General features: G+C 30.3%; 1 protein-coding gene across 1 annotated transcript in view; it reads right to left on the minus strand.

Annotated features, from left to right (window-relative positions):
- The window catches only part of LOC126885102 (dynein axonemal heavy chain 12), a 660,248-nt gene that overhangs the window by 424,837 nt on the left and 216,259 nt on the right, over positions 1 to 19,152 (minus strand). The window contains exons 11-12 of the mRNA XM_050651529.1: positions 14,934 to 15,163; positions 6,718 to 6,883 (exon numbers count right to left, since the gene is read on the minus strand). Coding sequence (XP_050507486.1) covers positions 6,718 to 6,883; positions 14,934 to 15,163 — 396 coding nt within the window. The remainder of the gene's footprint in view (positions 1 to 6,717; positions 6,884 to 14,933; positions 15,164 to 19,152) is intronic.

A 19,152-nucleotide genomic window follows, 5' to 3' on the forward strand; every position in this document is an offset into this window, starting at 1 on the left:
AGGCATTAGAAGTTGCAATGGAACTAAACGTTAATATGAAAGCTTCTGGTGGATGGCTCGAGAAATTTTGTAAGCGACACAGTATTTCTTTCAAATCTGTATGTGGCAAAGCAGCTGCTGTAGATGTATTAATAGTTTTTAACTAGAAGTAAAAACTGCTCATTTTAATGACAGTATAGGTGGGTATTCTCGCGAGACATTATTAACGCAGATGAGACGGGATTATTTTTTAGAGTTTAGAGCATTACTCAAGAAAACTTATACCATGAAAGTAGAAAGGTGCATTGAAGGCAAGGCTTCTAAAGATAGGATCACAATTCTATTTTGTACCAATATGATATTTTAATAGAAGAATGCAGAGAGAAAATCGAAAAGTTCAATAAGCAATGTTCATAGACAATGTTGCGTGGTTATCCACAAATTGTGTTATGTAATATTAAACTAGTATCTCTTTTTATATATACATACATAGAGGCACTTATTTAAAAAAAAATTAAGTTAAATTTTTTTCTCTTCAACGGACACCTCCTTTAAACGGACACTTTATGCAGAACAACTACTGTCCGTTCAAGGGAGACTTCACTGTAACTATTGGAGGTGGTGAGGATCCATATTGGAAGAGTTAGGAACTGAGGTGATTGGAAGCGTGAAAAAATAAGGTCGGACTGCTACAATGAGGAATGTGCACAAGCAATGCAAAGAAAAAACGAGTATATGCAAGTCTCCAAGCACGAACAGTGAGACACAGGATCACAATTCTGTTTTGTACCAATATAATATTTTAATAGAAGAATGTAGAAAGAAAATCTAAAAGTTCAATAATCAATGTTCATAGACAATGCTGCTTGGTCATCCACAAATTGTGTTATGTAATATTAAATTAGTATCTCTTTTTATATATACATATATACAGGCACTTATTTAAAAAAAAATAAGTTAAGTTTTTTTCTCTTCAACGGACACCTCCTTTAAACGGACACTTTATGCAGAACAACTACTGTCCGTTCAAGGGAGAGTTCACTGTAACTATTGGATGTGGTGAAGAACCATATTGGAAGAGTTAGGAACTGAGGTGATTGGAAGCGTGAAAAAATAAGGTCTGACTGCTACAATGAGGAATGTGCACAAGCAATGCAAAGAAAAAACGAGTATATGCAAGTCTCCAAACACGAACAGTGAGACACGCAAAATAAGAGTATAGACAGTTGAGAAGAGACCAAAAACGAAAAATACAAAGAAAGAAAAAGGAGCATATAGAAAACCAACTGAAAAAACTAGAGAAGTATAACACACAAATGGAAACTAGAAAAATACATTAGAAGAAGATTATCCACACCAGAAAGGAATTCAAACCTAGACTATCAATAGTTAGAAACAGAACAGGAGAAATCATGTGTGATTAGATCCAGTTACTAGAAAGGTGGGCAGAAAATTTTGAGTACAGACTGAATATAAGAAGTGAAATGAGGTTGCAAGGAGCAGCAATGCAGATCGAAGGCATGGGTGAGGAAAGAGAGAAAGATAAAACCCCATGAGAGGAAGAAATTATGAAAGCAGTACAAAAATTAAAAGAAAACAATGCTCCTGTATAAGTAGACTAGTGGATCTGATTTAGAGGCAAGTAAAACTACCAGAAGATGGAAAGTAAGTATAACTGTACCTATTCAAAAGAAAGGAAAAAAATTAGTTTGTAATAACTACAGAGGCATTATCCCGCTAAACGTGACCTGCAAAATATTGGCCTACATTCTTTACGATCGACTGTCGGAATATTAGTTCAGAGAAATAAAGAAAAAATTATCCTGTTGGTGACACTAACCCCTCCAGGCCGAAACCAAATTTTTTGAGTAGTATGGACATCTATATTAATAACCTATATGTTTCCTGTAGCCGATTTTGATGATATACATAGTTATAAACAAATGAAGATCAAAAAACGGTAAATTTTTGATTTTTTCGTCTATAACCAAAAAGTTAAGTATTTTAAACAAATTTGAGAGTGAGAAACTCATAAATCGTATAAAAAACTTCAATATGCCGTTCGCTGAATATGTCTATCCTTATTGGTTGCTTAGAAAACTGCAAAATAAATCATAAATTTTAAGTTTTTATAAATGTTCATAACTTATGTAAAAATTAACTTAGAACGTTCTTATTACACGGAATGCTGAGATTTCTGGTGCTTAAATCATACCTTAAATTTCAAAGCAATTGGTTAAATAGTTTAAAAGGTATTTAATAATTTGTGTATCCCAAATTATTTTTTTTGGAACGCTATAAGTCAGACAGTGATGAAGTTACAGTAATATTAACCAGTTAGTTTTAGTATAAGCCAGTTTGTTACAGAAAATAAAGATCAAGAGATGTAACTGAATAAATAAAATGAATATCAATATATTCCACAATATATAATACATAATTCAGTCAATCTCTCTATCTCATCTCAGGGATTTATTATGGGTGAGATACCTACTTCTTGTAAGTCTACCTGTTGAATTAATTGAGTACAATTAAGATATATAATACCCTGTAATAAAATTATTACCTTCGTATAGCGCTATGTTCCGGTGTACAACGAAGGTAACAGGAAGGACTTAGGACTGAACAAAGTAGTAGGTATAGACCCAGTATATCATAGATGGTATATATAAAGATATTTAAGGGTACTGACTTTCTCTGTCCTTGCTTACGGTCTCGTGGTGGGTGTTCCTGTGGTGGTGATTCCGGTTACACTAAATGTAGGTTACTAGGCGTTGGACAACGGACAGCCACGAGCCCCAAGTGGTGTCCTCAGGAAATTAATTTAATAAAAAAAATGACAAAGTATAATTCTAAATACATACTGCAAAATTATTTTGCAAAACATGTGAATTAATAAAAGGGCGGGCTATCTTCTTCCCTAATTGTCCTAGGACAATAATTGTTTTTCTTTCTAAATGTGTATAAAAATTCGGTCTTTCCAAATATGAAAAATTAATTTTTCTACGGGTAACGGTTAAAAATTTATTCTAATTGTTTATAAGTAAGCAAACAATCGACGTGTTTTGCAAAATAATTTTACACTGTTTAAAATTCCTTTGTGTCATTTTTTTAATTAAGTCAATAGTGTAAATGTTCTTCTTCCATAAACTGTCAGAAGACTTACTGTAACCTTATAATTTTCTGACTTATAGTGTTGCAAAGAAATGAATTTGGGATAAACAAATTAAATAACTTTTAAACTATTTGACCAATTGCTTTGAAATTTAAAATATAATTCAAGCACAAGAAGTCTCAGCAATTCGTGTAATAAGAAGGTTCTAAGTTAATTTTTACATAAGTTATGAATATATATATATATATATATATATATATATATATATATATATATATATATATATATATATATATATATATAGCATCGAGAAAAGGAGTACGACCGTTAATCCAATATAAATTAAGGATCACTCGAAGAGTGGAGGGTTTTTCGGTCAATAGGTGGAGAAATAAGACAAAGAAGGTGGCTACTTCATCTATTTATTCGAAGACGTTTCGCTCTCTGATCAAAGAGCATCATCAGTTCATCTAAAAAGAACAATATGAAAAAAACCAAACATCCATAGAGAAGTTAATATAACAGTGTTACCTCAAAAAGACATGTAGCAGTCAAAGGTATAAAAAGTAACAAAAGCTTGAAACAATGAACCATTGAATCGTTAGGTGTAGAAACAATCAATAATACTAAGTACAGTTTACAATTTAACAAAGACTTAGAACAGCAAAAGAAGTATGTGGTTATCATACATGTATAAAAAAAATTTTATGTAAAAAACTTGTATTCGCCGAGAACTAGTAAGATCACCAAGATCAACCTTCCAACAAAAGCATATTAATTTAGTTTGATTTTGACTTTGGGTAACATTATTAAAATGATTGTAAAAGTTTAAAGTTGCAAATTAATAAAAAAGTATTAAAAGTTACCACAAAAGCTTCTACACTATTCAAATTCACTCGGCAAAATGGGCATTTCTAAGAACAACGAACCATCCCGTAAAAGACAGTGACCTTGAAGTCAAAATTGACAGCAACAAGGCGAAATACCAACCGCTAATGCATTTGAGCGGTAATTTTAAAGATGTATTATAATATTGTAAAGAAAACTTGTTAGTTCGAAACATTAAAAAGAAAGTAACAGGTGGTTAACAAACACCATTTAACTTTCAAGGAATGGTTCGAATAAAAAAAAAAAAACAACCAAGTGAGGAACGATCTTTCCCAATCACCATAAGTGACTCGGTTATAGCTGGTTAGCCAGCCAAACGAAATTATAAACTCATCCAACTTCCACAGTCCAAGGTTCATCACACTATAGAACTGAGTAATTAATGAGAATTATGTAAATCCAATTAATTTAAAAATTTTTATTAAACTATTTTATCAAAAATTTTCAGCAATAAAAATTAAGTTAATAATAGTTATGGTTAAAGTAAAAAATTTTATTGAATATATTTAAGAGTGAAAATGTATACAGAAACACACCATAGGGGACCATAATAAAGTAGACACTGATAATGACTAATTCTGCAATATTAATGCATGATAAATTTGACTCAGGTTACTAATGTCCGTTCTTTTATTAAGCACCCCAATGCTCTTAATAAAAGAACGGACATTAGTAACCTGAGTCAAATTTATCATGCATTAATATTGCAGAATTAGTCATTATCAGTGTCTACTTTATTATGGTCCCCTATGGTGTGTTTCTGTATACATTTTCACTCTTAAATATATTCAATAAAATTTTTTACTTTAACCATAACTATTATTAACTTAATTTTTATTGCTGAAAATTTTTGATAAAATAGTTTAATAAAAATTTTTAAATTAATTGGATTTACATAATTCTCATTAATTACTCAGTTCTATAGTGTGATGAACCTTGGACTGTGGAAGTTGGATGAGTTTATAATTTCGTTTGGCTGGCTAACCAGCTATAACCGAGTCACTTATGGTGATTGGGAAAGATCGTTCCTCACTTGGTTGTTTTTTTTTTTTTTTTTTTTATTCGAACCATTCCTTGAAAGTTAAATGGTGTTTGTTAACCACCTGTTACTTTCTTTTTAATGTTTCGAACTAACAAGTTTTCTTTACAATATTATAATACATCTTTAAAATTACCGCTCAAATGCATTAGCGGTTGGTATTTCGCCTTGTTGCTGTCAATTTTGACTTCAAGGTCACTGTCTTTTACGGGATGGTTCGTTGTTCTTAGAAATGCCCATTTTGCCGAGTGAATTTGAATAGTGTAGAAGCTTTTGTGGTAACTTTTAATACTTTTTTATTAATTTGCAACTTTAAACTTTTACAATCATTTTAATAATGTTACCCAAAGTCAAAATCAAACTAAATTAATATGCTTTTGTTGGAAGGTTGATCTTGGTGATCTTACTAGTTCTCGGCGAATACAAGTTTTTTACATAAAATTTTTTTTATACATGTATGATAACCACATACTTCTTTTGCTGTTCTAATGCCCGGTTGCACCAACAGATCTTAAGCTTAAGTCGAGATTATCATAAGAATTAATATAATATAATTATAATATATTACAATAAGAATACCATAATATGAAAATAGATATAATTGATAATAAGGTAAGAATCTAAAATTATGGTGCAACGTAAGTGATATTCAAGGAGGCACTATCTATAAGTAGAGCTTAGCTAAGCTGGAGCTTAAGATCTGTTGGTGCAACCAGGCATAAGTCTTTGTTAAATTGTAAACTGTACTTAGTATTATTGATTGTTTCTACACCTAACGATTCAATGGTTCATTGTTTCAAGCTTTTGTTACTTTTTATACCTTTGACTGCTACATGTCTTTTTGAGGTAACACTGTTATATTAACTTCTCTATGGATGTTTGGTTTTTTTCATATTGTTCTTTTTAGATGAACTGATGATGCTCTTTGATCAGAGAGCGAAACGTCTTCGAATAAATAGATGAAGTAGCCACCTTCTTTGTCTTATTTCTCCACCTATTGACCGAAAAACCCTCCACTCTTCGAGTGATCCTTAATTTATATATATATATATATATATATATATATATATATATATATATATATATATATATATATATATAATAGTCTCCCGTTTTATACCGCACGCGGCTTTAGGAGTATAGCAGGGTAGTCTGCTATATCTGAATATATATGAATATTTATAAAAACTCAAAATTTATGATTTATTTTGCAATTTTCTAAGCAACCAATAAGGATAGCCATATTCAGCAAATGCCTTATTGAAATTTTTTAGACGATTTATGAGTTTCTTACTCTCAAATTTGTTTAAAATGCTTAACTTTTTGGTTATAGATGAAAAAAGCGAAAATTTATCGTTTTTTGATCTTCGTTTGTTGATAATTATGTATATGGTCAAAATCGGCTGCAGGAAACATAAAGTTATTTATAGATATCCATACTACTCAAAAAATTTGGTTTCGGCCTGGAGGGGGATGTGCCACGAGAAAAATCTTATTTCTCTGGATTATATTTTTAAACCATAATATGCAAATAACAATTGGGTTTCACAAATAAAGTTTATCCATAAAATATTCCTTTTAAGACAAGCTTTGGAAAAAACACGAGTATGGAGTGTAGGCACTATAATTTTGAGCTTTACTGTCCTTGATTTGTTTCATTTTAAGAAAGACAAAATTCTAACTATTTTTGACTTACCGTAATCATAGTGATTTTGAGACGATAGTTGTTCGGAACAAAGCCGATACACAGTTACAATTTTTACAGACAAATTTCTTGCGTCTTTAAATCCATAAGAATATAAAGATATTTCCCCTATCATAGCATAGTCAGGTACCATCATTGCCACAGTTCTAAACAAAACCTTAAAAAATAAGTCGAATTAAAATTATTGTTCCTTATTTTATTTATTATTATTTCTTATCATCCAGAATAATTATCCAAAAACTTTTGAAATGATTATTCGTAAAAAATTCGATTAATATACCTATTCATAAAGGAAACTAAAAATAATTTCGTTTACAGTTGATGATGTAAAAGATTGTTTCATCAATAGTTAAATAAAAAATAAAAATGTTTACCATTTTGGCTTCTAAAAATTGCAAACCGGATGGATGCTGAAGCGAAGAAGACAAGAGTGAATTCTAAAACTTGTAATTCACGAACCCGTCTGTTCAGGTTGGTAAGTTCCTTTGGAAAATGCACAATGTTGGGATTAATAGATGTTGAAAATTTGACTTAGGACAGAGATAGTAACCTATGCATTTTCTGAAGAAACTCTAAAACGAGGTGAAATCGTCGATAAGAGTGCTGGTTGCGCTCTTTGAACTAAGTAAAAATTAAGACGGTTTTGGCTTCGCATTGCAACTGAATAAAAATGGTAAACATTGTTATTTTATATAAGTATAACTTCCTTGAGTAACATAGGTCCATTTTCCGTTGCAACCTACCACGCTGAACAGACGGGGTCGTGAATTGCAAGTTTTAGACTTCCCCTTGTCTTCTTCGCTTCAGCATCCATCTGGCTTGCAATTTTTAGAAGCCATGGAGGTGTTACCAGGAAAATGGACCAATAAGTTTTCATTTAAATATCTTTTAAAAATATTTTTAAATATTTTTATTAGGTTGAAAACTTTGTCTGTCACTTAAATAGAACTTCTCAAGTACTGAGTTACTATAAAACTTTCAACAAAATGTTATCAATAATATTACTTCTTTTAAGTAAAGTTTATTAAAAAGAAAAGTTAAAAGAGGCGGAAAACTAAAATTCGGATTATTGTTCTCTGATGCCTTTTAAGATGTAAATATAAAGTAAAGTAGTCATTAGAGTGCCGAATTAGTGGACAAGGGAATCAATCTAAAATTGCATTCACGACTTGTCGTTCATAGTGACAATAATCGTTAGCGAACTAACTCCTTGATGCTCACAATAGTGAATAAAAATAAACTGAAAGTAAAGATGATTCAGATTTGATTACATCACAGGGCCTCCACTATGTGCTTTTACGTATTTGAATTTTAAGTAAGTCTGATCAGAGCACTTCTCTGGAAGCATTGAACTGGAATCAAATCTTTGTCATCTTTTCGAGGTAATTATTGAAATAATAACCAAATATGCAACTAGCACCATATATGAATGACAAGTTAAAAGAGGCAGAAAACTAACTTTTATCCACTTTTGTGGGTATAAAGGAACTAGTTCGCTAAAGATCATTGTCACGGTGAATAACAAGTCGTAAATGCAATTTTAGATTCCCTTGGTGACTAATTCATTACTGTGTTTTACTTTATATTTACACCTTAAAAGGTATCAGGCAGAGGACAGTTAGCTAAATTTTAGATTTCCGTCTCTTCATTCATAGATTGTGCTAGTTGCATCTTCAGTTCAGTGCTTCCACAGAGGTGCTCTGATCAGATTTGTTTAAAATCGAAATATTTATGTATAAGCACATAGTAGAGACATTGTACTGTTATGAAGTCTGAATCATCTTTATTTTCGTAATTGATTCGGATTGTTTTCATTGCAGAAGGCTAATTGGGGTTTCATTTTTTAGGTATATTCTAGCCAGATTGTTTAAAATTTGCATAGTTTTACACAAAGGACCCCGCAGAAACTTTATTGGAAATGGCTCTCTGTCAAATGCTCTGAAACTTTGGGTTCTGGTAGTCCTTGATGTGTAGAACAAAAGACTCAATGGGCGCATAGCTCCAAAAAATCATGTTTTCAAGATATAAGCCTCTGAAATTATAGGTACAGTGAGGACGTTTGAGTTGGAATAAATTCATTTTCTCGAGAATGGGTGACTCTGGAGATAAATTACAAATCAGGTCAATTTTTACTTTTAAATTATAATTCTTTGGCATATTATATATCATACTAGTAACAGTGACGTCATCCATCTGGGCGTGATGGCGCAATCGATGATTTTTTTAAATAAGAATAGCGGTCGTGTGATAGCTCATTTGAAAGGTTATTCAATTCAAAATAATTATTTATACATGGTGCCCAAAAATTTTTATTTAATTAAATAAATTGAGACAAAAAGAAGAATGCATATAATTTATTTAATTCGAAATACATTTTAATGTTATCCGAAAACAGGAAAAAATGTTTATTTGATAAATAAATATTGTTTTTCGCTTAAATTGAATATTAAAGTTGCTACCCTCTTAGCAGTTTGAACATTTAATTTAAGAGGATCGGTACGTATTTTCGGCTGCAATGCTATTCAAATGGGGATTTATTTTTTTCGAATCCTGAGAAAACTAATAAGTATTTTTGAAAAATTTAAACGCAGAATGAAAGATCACGTTATTAGCGAGGGCCGAAAGTCCCTGAGAACTTCTATAATGTTTATTTTAATAAGTTACAGGGGTGAAAAACTAAGAGAAAATTTAGTGTGATTTTTAATTTCAAATATATCATTCAAAATAAACTTTTTATTTATTCTAAGGGACTTTCGGCCCTCGGTAATAATTTAGTCTTTCATTCTGCGTTTAAATTTTTCAAAAATATTTATTGGTTTTTTCAGGATTCGAAAAAAATAAACACAATGCCGTGGTAATATTTTCCAAATCTATCTTTGTCTTACAACGCACTCAGCCGAATACAATATTGTCAGCATATATTGTCAGTCAGACACTGACAATCAGTGACAATTTTAAATATTTTACATTGCATCGGGAATATGTTGAGTTATTGATTAAATATTATTGAAATATAGTGTATTTGATAAATAATTGATTTAAGATGTGAACTTAATAAAAAGTTATTTATTGTGTATTATTTGTGGAAGATCCAAGCAGAGAATACATCAGGATAATATATCCTGTGATCCAAGTATTTTGTTGTTAAAGATGTTCAAAATTGTAAGCGTTCCATAACAATATATTATTAAAAAATCACTTTAACACTTTTCTCCTTTCCTCGATTGAGTATTAGTCGTTGTTGTACAAATAAATTGTTACAATCACTTAATACATAGTTAGTGAAAAAATTATCACATTTATTAACTGAATTAATAATTTCCAATTATAAAAATAACAGTTATCCAAGAACATTCAAAACCCATCTCTTTAAATTAATGATGACATTTTCAAGTAGAATGACATTCTAGTAATGTTTACATATCCATACCAGTGTGAATTTTACTACACGTAATTTGCCGTGTAAAGACAGAAAAAGTAGGAATACACTTAAAATATTTGCGAATAGGGAACTTGCACATTTTTTTATTATTAGATAATAATGTTCAGTTTTGTTTAAAAATGAGATTTCCAAAATTTCACGCTTCAAAAACTCGTAATAACTTAGAAATACATATTTAAAGTCTTCTGCGGTATAAAGTAGTTCAAACGGCCCGTGACGTCATATAGTTTTGCATTAGTTTTTATTATGGTTATATTTCGCTGTGTCTAGGTACACGATAACGTGTACGCAAATAAAAAAAGTTAGGTAGACGCGAATTAAACTTCATCAAGCCAGTGACGTCATTATTTAGCTTGCGCAGTGACTATATATTTTGGTACATGCTATTTTGATATGTTTAGTGTTTGTTTGATAGAAACATATTTGTTAAGGGAAGGTAAGCAGAACTATTCAGATGTTTCAAACTTAATTGTAATAAATCAATGTATATATAAAAGTATATATTTAGGTTAGCAAAATAATTATATGTATTTAGTTTACATGACATATAGGTACAAAATATTGTTAAAATAATTTTTATACGTAAGTGAATTATTATAATCAACTATTCTAAATGCAAAATAAGCCACAATTTAACTAAAAAAAATATTTTATTAACGTTTAGACGTCCAAATCGGACGTCATTGTCAAAATACAAAAATTAGTCAGATTAAATAAATTATTAGAAAAAATTTTTTACTAAGCAACAACATTTTTGTTTAATTTAATAATATTTTGTATTTTGACAACGACATCCGGTTTAGAAGTCGAAACGTTAATAAAATCAATTTTTTAGTTAAATTGTGGCTTAGTTCTCATTTAGAATAGTTGATTACAAAAATGCCACAAGGATAATAGCTTCAGAACAAGTTAATTATTATTATGAAAGCTTTAGGTCTTCCTTTTATTTTAATCTTTTACGGTAATACTATTTCATTTATAACTAAAAAATATATATATTAATTTATAGTCTCTTATCTTTTTCGTACTGTTTTAAAATGTTTTTAAACTCATTAAAAGAACTAAATAATTGTCCACCCAAGTAGCAATTTTTCGACGCATTGGTTGTCAGTACAAACAAATGCACTGTATACAACGTTGTCCGAGAGCATTTTCAGTTGTTTCGGCCAACGTCCCCTACCCCGACTGACATTACGATGTTACAACCTTTAGTTATACGGGCAACTAATTTATTACCATTGTGACAACTACACATCACAGTTCAGTTTTTTCAACAATCGCAACGACTTAAAAATGTTATAATGCTAAACTAATTTATGCCCTGGCCGACTCTCTAGTTGTCTGTCACGTCACGACCCTGTGTTGTTCTAGAGGTGTGACACGTTTGCGGCAACTTCCAGAGGAGAAAAAGAATTTACTTTATAACCTTATTTTTTTCTTATTATTATATATTTTGTTTTGATGGAAATTTTCGATTTATGTAACAACCTGTTTATTTGTTTTTTTAATAGCTGGTTTCCATTCCATTGTTTTATCAGTAGATTTGAGATTTGATCTTTGTATCAACTTTGGCAGACAGGGTTGCCAGGTCAGTTTTTACTCTTTCAGTAGTTTTGTTTTCACAAAATCAGTAGATTCTTTTTAGGCCATGTAAATACAGTAATACAGTGATATGCACATCCGTCCTAAATGTCCCAAGAGGAATTCCACAAAATTGGAAACCTAATTATTCCAAACCACCAGCTGGTTATTATCTACCATTTTTTAGCTAAAATCTACTAAATTAAAAACTAAAATATACTTAAGGATTTTTGGGATATATTTGGAATTTTTTATAATAAAAACAACAGCTAACTTAAGGGGGTAGGCGCAAAATGTCGTCTGTTAAAATGTTCAATGTATTTTAAATGTTTTCATTTTTTGCGAATCCTTAGAAAACTAATAAGTATTTTTGAAAAATTTAAACGCACAAAGAAAGATTACGTTATTACCGAGGACCGAAAGTCCCTGAAAACTTCTATAATGTTTATTTTAATAAGTTACAGGGGTGAAAAAAAGAAAAAATTTAGTGTGACTTTTAATTCCAAATATCTCGTTCAAAAGAAACGTTTTGGTTTTTCTAAATAATGCAGTCTTTCATTCTGCGTTTAAATTTTTCAAAAATACTTATTATAGTTTCCTCATGATTCGAAAAAAATGGATCAAATTCTGTTGAAATATACCAAAAATCTACTAAAAAATATTGCCTACTAGAATTTTTTAAAAAATATCAAAAATCTACCAAAAAAGTAGAAATCTACTAAATGTGGCAACGCTGTTAATGAGAATGATACACTTTTGACACTGGTCACATGACCTCTGTCACCCAATAAGAGGGTGCGTTCTAAAATGGTTTTGATAGTCGATTCGACCGCGTTTGGTTGGCGATTGGACTTCTAAGTTGTCTTACCCGTCTAATGTTGGTTATCGGTATTTTTTTAGTAATATTGGTAATATTGTTTAATGCGCCATTTTGGTTTTACTTGAGATTTTTATGATGTAAAGAAAATGAAAACACAGAATATACAAAATGCAGGCATTTTCTGATACCTTTAAAAGCACCATCAACACATTAAATTTATACAGAACATCTTTAACATAAATTTTGACTTTTATATTAAAATTAGATTTTTTAAATTTGCATATTTTTTGTCAAAAATGTCATAAAAAAGGAGCGCGTGTGTTTTTTAAAGGTGAAATATCCATATTTGACGGTAATCTGAGATGCGTTTATAAATTTCACATCAGGTAATAAGTCATTTATGTATTTATAAATTTAAATACCCAATACGATGTCAAAACAGTTTACTTTTTGGTTTTCGCATTCACCACACAGGTGTTAAAAATACAGGTAAAAAAACATAACTAGTCTGACTCCTTGAGCAACCATTGCATGCGCAGGTGCTTTTTATAGTCGCTTTAGTTGTCTTATGCAACGTTTACGAAACGATGTTGCTTAAACAGGAGGTTGCCTAGGCGACGTCAAGACAACTCAAAAATCGTCCTCCAAATCAGTGCAGAATAGGGTCGTCTTTTAGGCAATAACAACGTTGTAAGAAAACGTTGCCACGCGGTAGACAACGTTGTCGCGTCGACAAATTGCTGCTTGGGCACACTCCGTAGTTAATTTAAAAACAAACAATAAACAAATAAAAAATAAGAAATCACTGACACTCTAACGTTTTTTATTTGCGTACACGTTAGCGTATACCTAGACACAACCTTATATTTAGGTATATTCTTCTTCTCCTTCTTTAGTTTATTGGCCTCCACCTACTTGGGTATTTGGCAAGCTCACCGTCGTGGAATAAGTCAAAAATATTTATATTCTAATGACATTTATCGTATATCATTGTAATAATATATACCAGTTTGTTAAAATTGTAGTTTTATACTGTTTTTGAAGGAAAGGAACAAAGGTTTACTATTGAAAATAAAACCATTTTGTAAAAGTACAAATTTTCTATGAATAGGTCTAACGATCAAAAACACTTGTAACGTCACATAAATGTATTTTCTACCCTTCTACTGACGTTTATAACGTCAAATTTAAAATTCTGTTTATTGGAAAAATGTAAATGTAAAACCAAGTGACGTCACGATGCGTTTTGGACCACCTGTTTTAATTTGAATTTTTAATCGTCTTTAGGGGCCAAACGAAAGACAAACAAAACTTTTTTATCTTTGATACATGTTTTAAATTATCATGTTCTGTTGTGATTTATAACATTTTTTTCGAATTTAAAAATTTATGCAAGTTCCCTATTATGTAGCCATAGCCTTAAGCGAAAAGCAATGTTTATTTTTCCAATTAATATTTTTTCTGTTTTCTAACAGCAGTAAAATGTATTTCAAATCAAATAAATTATACACATTCTTCTTTTTGTCTCAATTAATTTAATAAAAAAAATTTTTGGGCACCCTCTATAAATAATATTGTTAATGTTTATATTATTGAATAGAGAATTGAATAACCTTACAAATGAGCTATTCTTATTTAAAAAAATCATCGATTGCGTCATCACGCCCAGATGTATGACGTCACTAGTATCATATATATGCCAAAAAATTATAATTTAAAAATAAAAATCAACATGATTTGTAATTTATCTCCAGAGTTGCCCATTCTCGAGAAAATGAATTTATTCTAACTCAAACGACCTCACTGTACCTATAACTTCAGAGGCTTATATCTTAAAATCAAGATTTTTTGGAGCTACGAGCCCAGTGAGTCTTTTGTTCTACACATCAAGGACTACCAAAACCCAAAGGTTTAGAGAATTTGACAGAAAGCCATTTCCCATAAGGTTTCTGCGGGGTCCTTTGCAACCCAAATTTAATAAAACTGTCTCTAGAAAAAGCTTTAATGACACTTTTAGAGGTCTCTATTTCTATTTACTTTAAGATGTCTTTTCACAGATCGCTAGTAAAGTTCACATCTTCCAAACTCCTATATTTTCCTATAAATTGAAAGGCCACATTAGAAACCTGTTATAGAACTCGCTGTGCTATATCCTGACACTCGAGTCACACAGTAATTTCTTTGTAATCTCTAGCAAAAGCGTTAATATTTTAGTAATTTAATTATCTTTTTCTTCGCAATATTGATATGATCAAAAAATATACTGACAAGTAAATCTTCTGTTTTTTGTAATTTGTAAGAAAATTTTTCAGGTCTAATAAAACAATAATAGTCATTGGGCAAATGAAATTGGGATATACGTACCTTTAAGTTATCTGGTAATTCTGTTCTTCCTGCATATCCAGGATTCATCGTAATACAAACATAACAGGCAGGGTTTAACTTAATTTCTGTTCCTTCGAAGTTAAACCTAGCAGCATGTGCTCTTACGGCTAGTACGATTAATAGAATTTGTTGAGCGACCACAGACAGTACTTCAATATCTATTCTATTGAACTCGTCAAAACATACCCATGCTCCACACGATGCAAGGCCTAATTATTAAAATCATACATTAGACGCTCATAAATTTAAAACTAATTCTGGTACGGAAATACCCTTCATGAAATCTAACAAGCCTGATCACATTAAACAAAAATTGGTGACACAAAGAAAACGTAACATATTCTGATTATTTCATTCATCTGGCCAATAGACACCTACCAGAATAAAAATTACAGCTAATATTTTTTAATGATTTTAACTTCCAATCGTGCAGTAAGATTTTTCATGAAGTGTTTAATTCTGTCCAATCAGATTATTATTACAATAATTTTCCACTGTACATTATTAAAGTGGGAATAATTTTAGGTAGATTGTTTCTGTTTAAGGGGTTACATAGGTCTTGCGGTTAAAAAAAGTGAATTTAAAAAAAAATTATATCTCAAAAACTAAAATTTATTTTTATTTATAATTGGAACGTGTAAAAGTATAGTCCTTAAGGTACTCTCAAAAAAAAATTCATCCAAAAATATTCATTTTTCTAGAGTTGACTGCAATTTTTCAACAACAGCCCTTTTTTGCGGTTGGCAGCATAAATAAGTCCAGTCTCAACTAAAATCAAAAAATCAAAAAGTTTCTTGTAGTTTATACCTCTGGCTAGTGAATGAACGAAGAAATTTAAAAAAGAATTAAATTTGAAGATTTTACAAAGTTTAAACACATTTTCGACCCCAATTTGTCTCATTTTTTCAAAAATTACCATTTTTAAAGTAGTTTTTTTTTAAACAAAAACGACTTTACCTAAAAAAAATCCTTCGTTCATTCACTAGCCAGAGGTATAAACTACAAGAAACTTTTTGATTTTTTGATTTTAGATGAGACTGGACTTATTTATGCTGCCCGCAAAAAAAGGGCTGTTGTTGAAAAATTGCAGTCAACTTTACAAAAATGAATATTTTTGGCTCAAAATTTTTTTGAGTGTACCTTAAGTACTATACTTTTACGTGTTCCAATTATAAATAAAAATAATTTTTAGTTTTCGAGATATAATTTTGTTAAAAAGTCACTTTTTTTACCCGCAAGACCTATGTAAGCCCTTAATTACGAGTTTCCTAGTTTTGATAACTGTCACATTTACGAAAACGAACCATACTAAACTTTTATTTCTGCATATCATGTCAAATTGTCTTGAGAACAACACAAATCTACAATTTTAAGCGCTCGAGTTTACTTCGGTAAGATTATTTCATGAATAAAACTTTATTTATAAATAATTTTAATCAATATTTTATTGATATCTTCGTCTGAATATTTACTAAACTGTGCTGTTCACTTTAACAAGTTGAAAAATATGTGTCACAATAACTGAGATAAATAATGTCACTGAATGTTTCTATACAAAGACTTGAATTTTATATGTAAGTATTAAACATTAATCTGACGAATATCACACGATGGTAAGAATAAATAAGAAAATAATACTCGAATTCTGTTCTTAAACATGTTTCCATTCGGCATGAGTCACTCAAGCCCTGCGGGCTCTCACGTCTATTGCCAGACAACAAATTTTCGAAAAACTGTCGCATTATTTTCAATTTATTCTCACTCTCTTGTGATATTATTGTTGATTATTTCATTCATAGGAGATTCTGACCAATAGAAAGCTACAGAAATCTAAATTAAATTGATTATTCTTTGATGATTTTAACTTCCTATCGTATAGTTAGATATTTGATCACGTGTTTAATTCTGTCCAATCAGATTAAAATTATACTGAGAATTATCTACTGTAGAAAATTACCGATAGAATTTTTTTAAGTGGATTGTTTCTGTTTAATGGCAACCAGTTTCCTAATTTTGACAACTGTCACATTTAAGAAAATATCCATAATATAGGCATTAAAAAATAATCTTACGAATATTACACGATAGTAAGAATAAATAAGAAAATAATGCTTCATTTTTACTCAAATTTTATGTCATTGGGCAATACCCACTCGAGCCCTGCGGGCTCTCGTGTCTATTGCCAGACAACAAATTTTCGAAAAACTGTCGCATTATTTTCAATTTATTCTCACTCTCTTGTGATATTATACCCGATAATTTTTGATAATTTCCCGTCGTCAAGTGTAATACGTCAGATGCCCTTCGTTGCTATGAAAAAATACATTCAGTGATATCAATGACAATTAATGTTTTAAAAATTATAAAAGTGATGACTTTCAACCGTCAAATATTTATAACAACTGTGTGTTTAATTGTACTAATTTGTACTTACATAAATCAATTACAATAAAATTTTGGTTATTAACAGTTTTATTCATGAAATAATCGCAACAAATTGCACTCGATCTCTAAAATTAATATAGAATTTTTGCCCTCGTGACACTTTGACATAATTTCACTCGCCTTCGGCTCGTGAAATTAAAACTGTCAAAGTGTCACTCGGGAAAAGTTCAATAATTTTAGAGCTCTTGTGCAATTACTACTGATATTTTTTTTCGATCATTTCCCGTTATGTATTACGTCATATGCCCTCATTGCTACGCAAAAATACATTCATTGATATTAATGACAGTTAATGTATTACAACTTGTCACAGAGAACACCAAGAAAGATATTTAGCAAATATTCAGGCTAAGATATCGATAAAATATTAGTTAAAATGCTTTAAAGTGACAGTTTTATTTATGAAATAATCTTACCAAATCTCGAGTTCTTAAAAATTATCGATTTGTTTGGCCCTCGTGACATAATTTAAATGTAATTAAAAAAAACTGTCAAAGTGTCACTCGGGATAAGAATAGATAATTTTAGAGCGCTCGTGTAATTACTACTGATAATTACTACGATAACTACTTTCTGATTAAAAATATCTTACACAAATAATTAACTTTCCAGGGTGTGAAAAACGAGGAAATTACTACCGAATTCCAGGCAAACACAACAAGAAAAATAAAATCATGTTTCTTCAAATTTTGGGGAATAGGCTTTTATGGCCAACTTATTACCAAGAAGAACAAAGTCTTAATTTGTTGTCCTCAGTGTCCACAAAAAATAAAATTTATTAGAAATTAAGAAACCTAAATTTGAACTACAATGCTATTAATGGATAAGTATAGAGTGATGATTAGACTTAGACAAATATGCAAATTGCATATTTTGCATATTATGCATAAAATATGCAAAAATGTCAAATTTTACATATTTCTATAAAAGTGTGCATAAAGTGCATATAACTTGAAATTTTAGGTGTATAGATATTTATCAAATAAATCAAGAGCTTGGAAATCCGAATATTTAATTTTGTTTCAATATCTCTATTATAGATACTTATTGTAGTTTTGTCCTTGAATAAGGGTTCCAAAATCTGCTAGTTTATATCTCTAGGTAAAAACTTTTATTGGGATGGTCAGTTTTAGAAATCAATTATGTTGTAAAATTGGAACCGGTAACACCTGTCTTTGTAATAATATTGTGAATTGCAATTTCAACTACCGAAAATAAACACTGCTTCAAACATGGATAAAACCTACATATAGGGATAAGGATAAAGTTTACTGCTCAATTTGTGGTAAAACTGGAAGAACTACATAATTGTGTGTTATATTATTTTATACGAGAATATTTTCTAATATGTGCTGACACAAGGCAAGTTCGCAATAAATCGATATATTTCTTATTTTCTCAGGCATTTTTTTAATTTCTTGTGATGAAAAAGTAGGATCTAAAAAATTAAAAGCATTCAATAAAGTACTGAAAAGTCGCTTAACATTGTTTTCTCGTACAATAACCTTAAGTTGTGTGCTTAGATTTAGGCTCGTAGTATTTTTTCTTAGATAAACAAACAAAAACCAAGAATCTCCTGTACATATTTGGGGGACCTTTGTGCTTTCACAGTCGTATTATCTTGATATTTTCAAGATTTCTGATTTTAATTGCAATGAATAGTTATTTTCCTAACAAGTGCAGAAAGTCATTCTTTTCCGCACGCGACTGCAGTTTGCCGAACGACGCGAAGCGGGAGTTCGGTAAGCAGTCG

Source organism: Diabrotica virgifera, chromosome 5 (genome assembly GCF_917563875.1).
Source record: "Diabrotica virgifera virgifera chromosome 5, PGI_DIABVI_V3a".
In the NCBI taxonomy this organism is placed as follows: Eukaryota; Metazoa; Arthropoda; class Insecta; order Coleoptera; family Chrysomelidae; genus Diabrotica; species Diabrotica virgifera.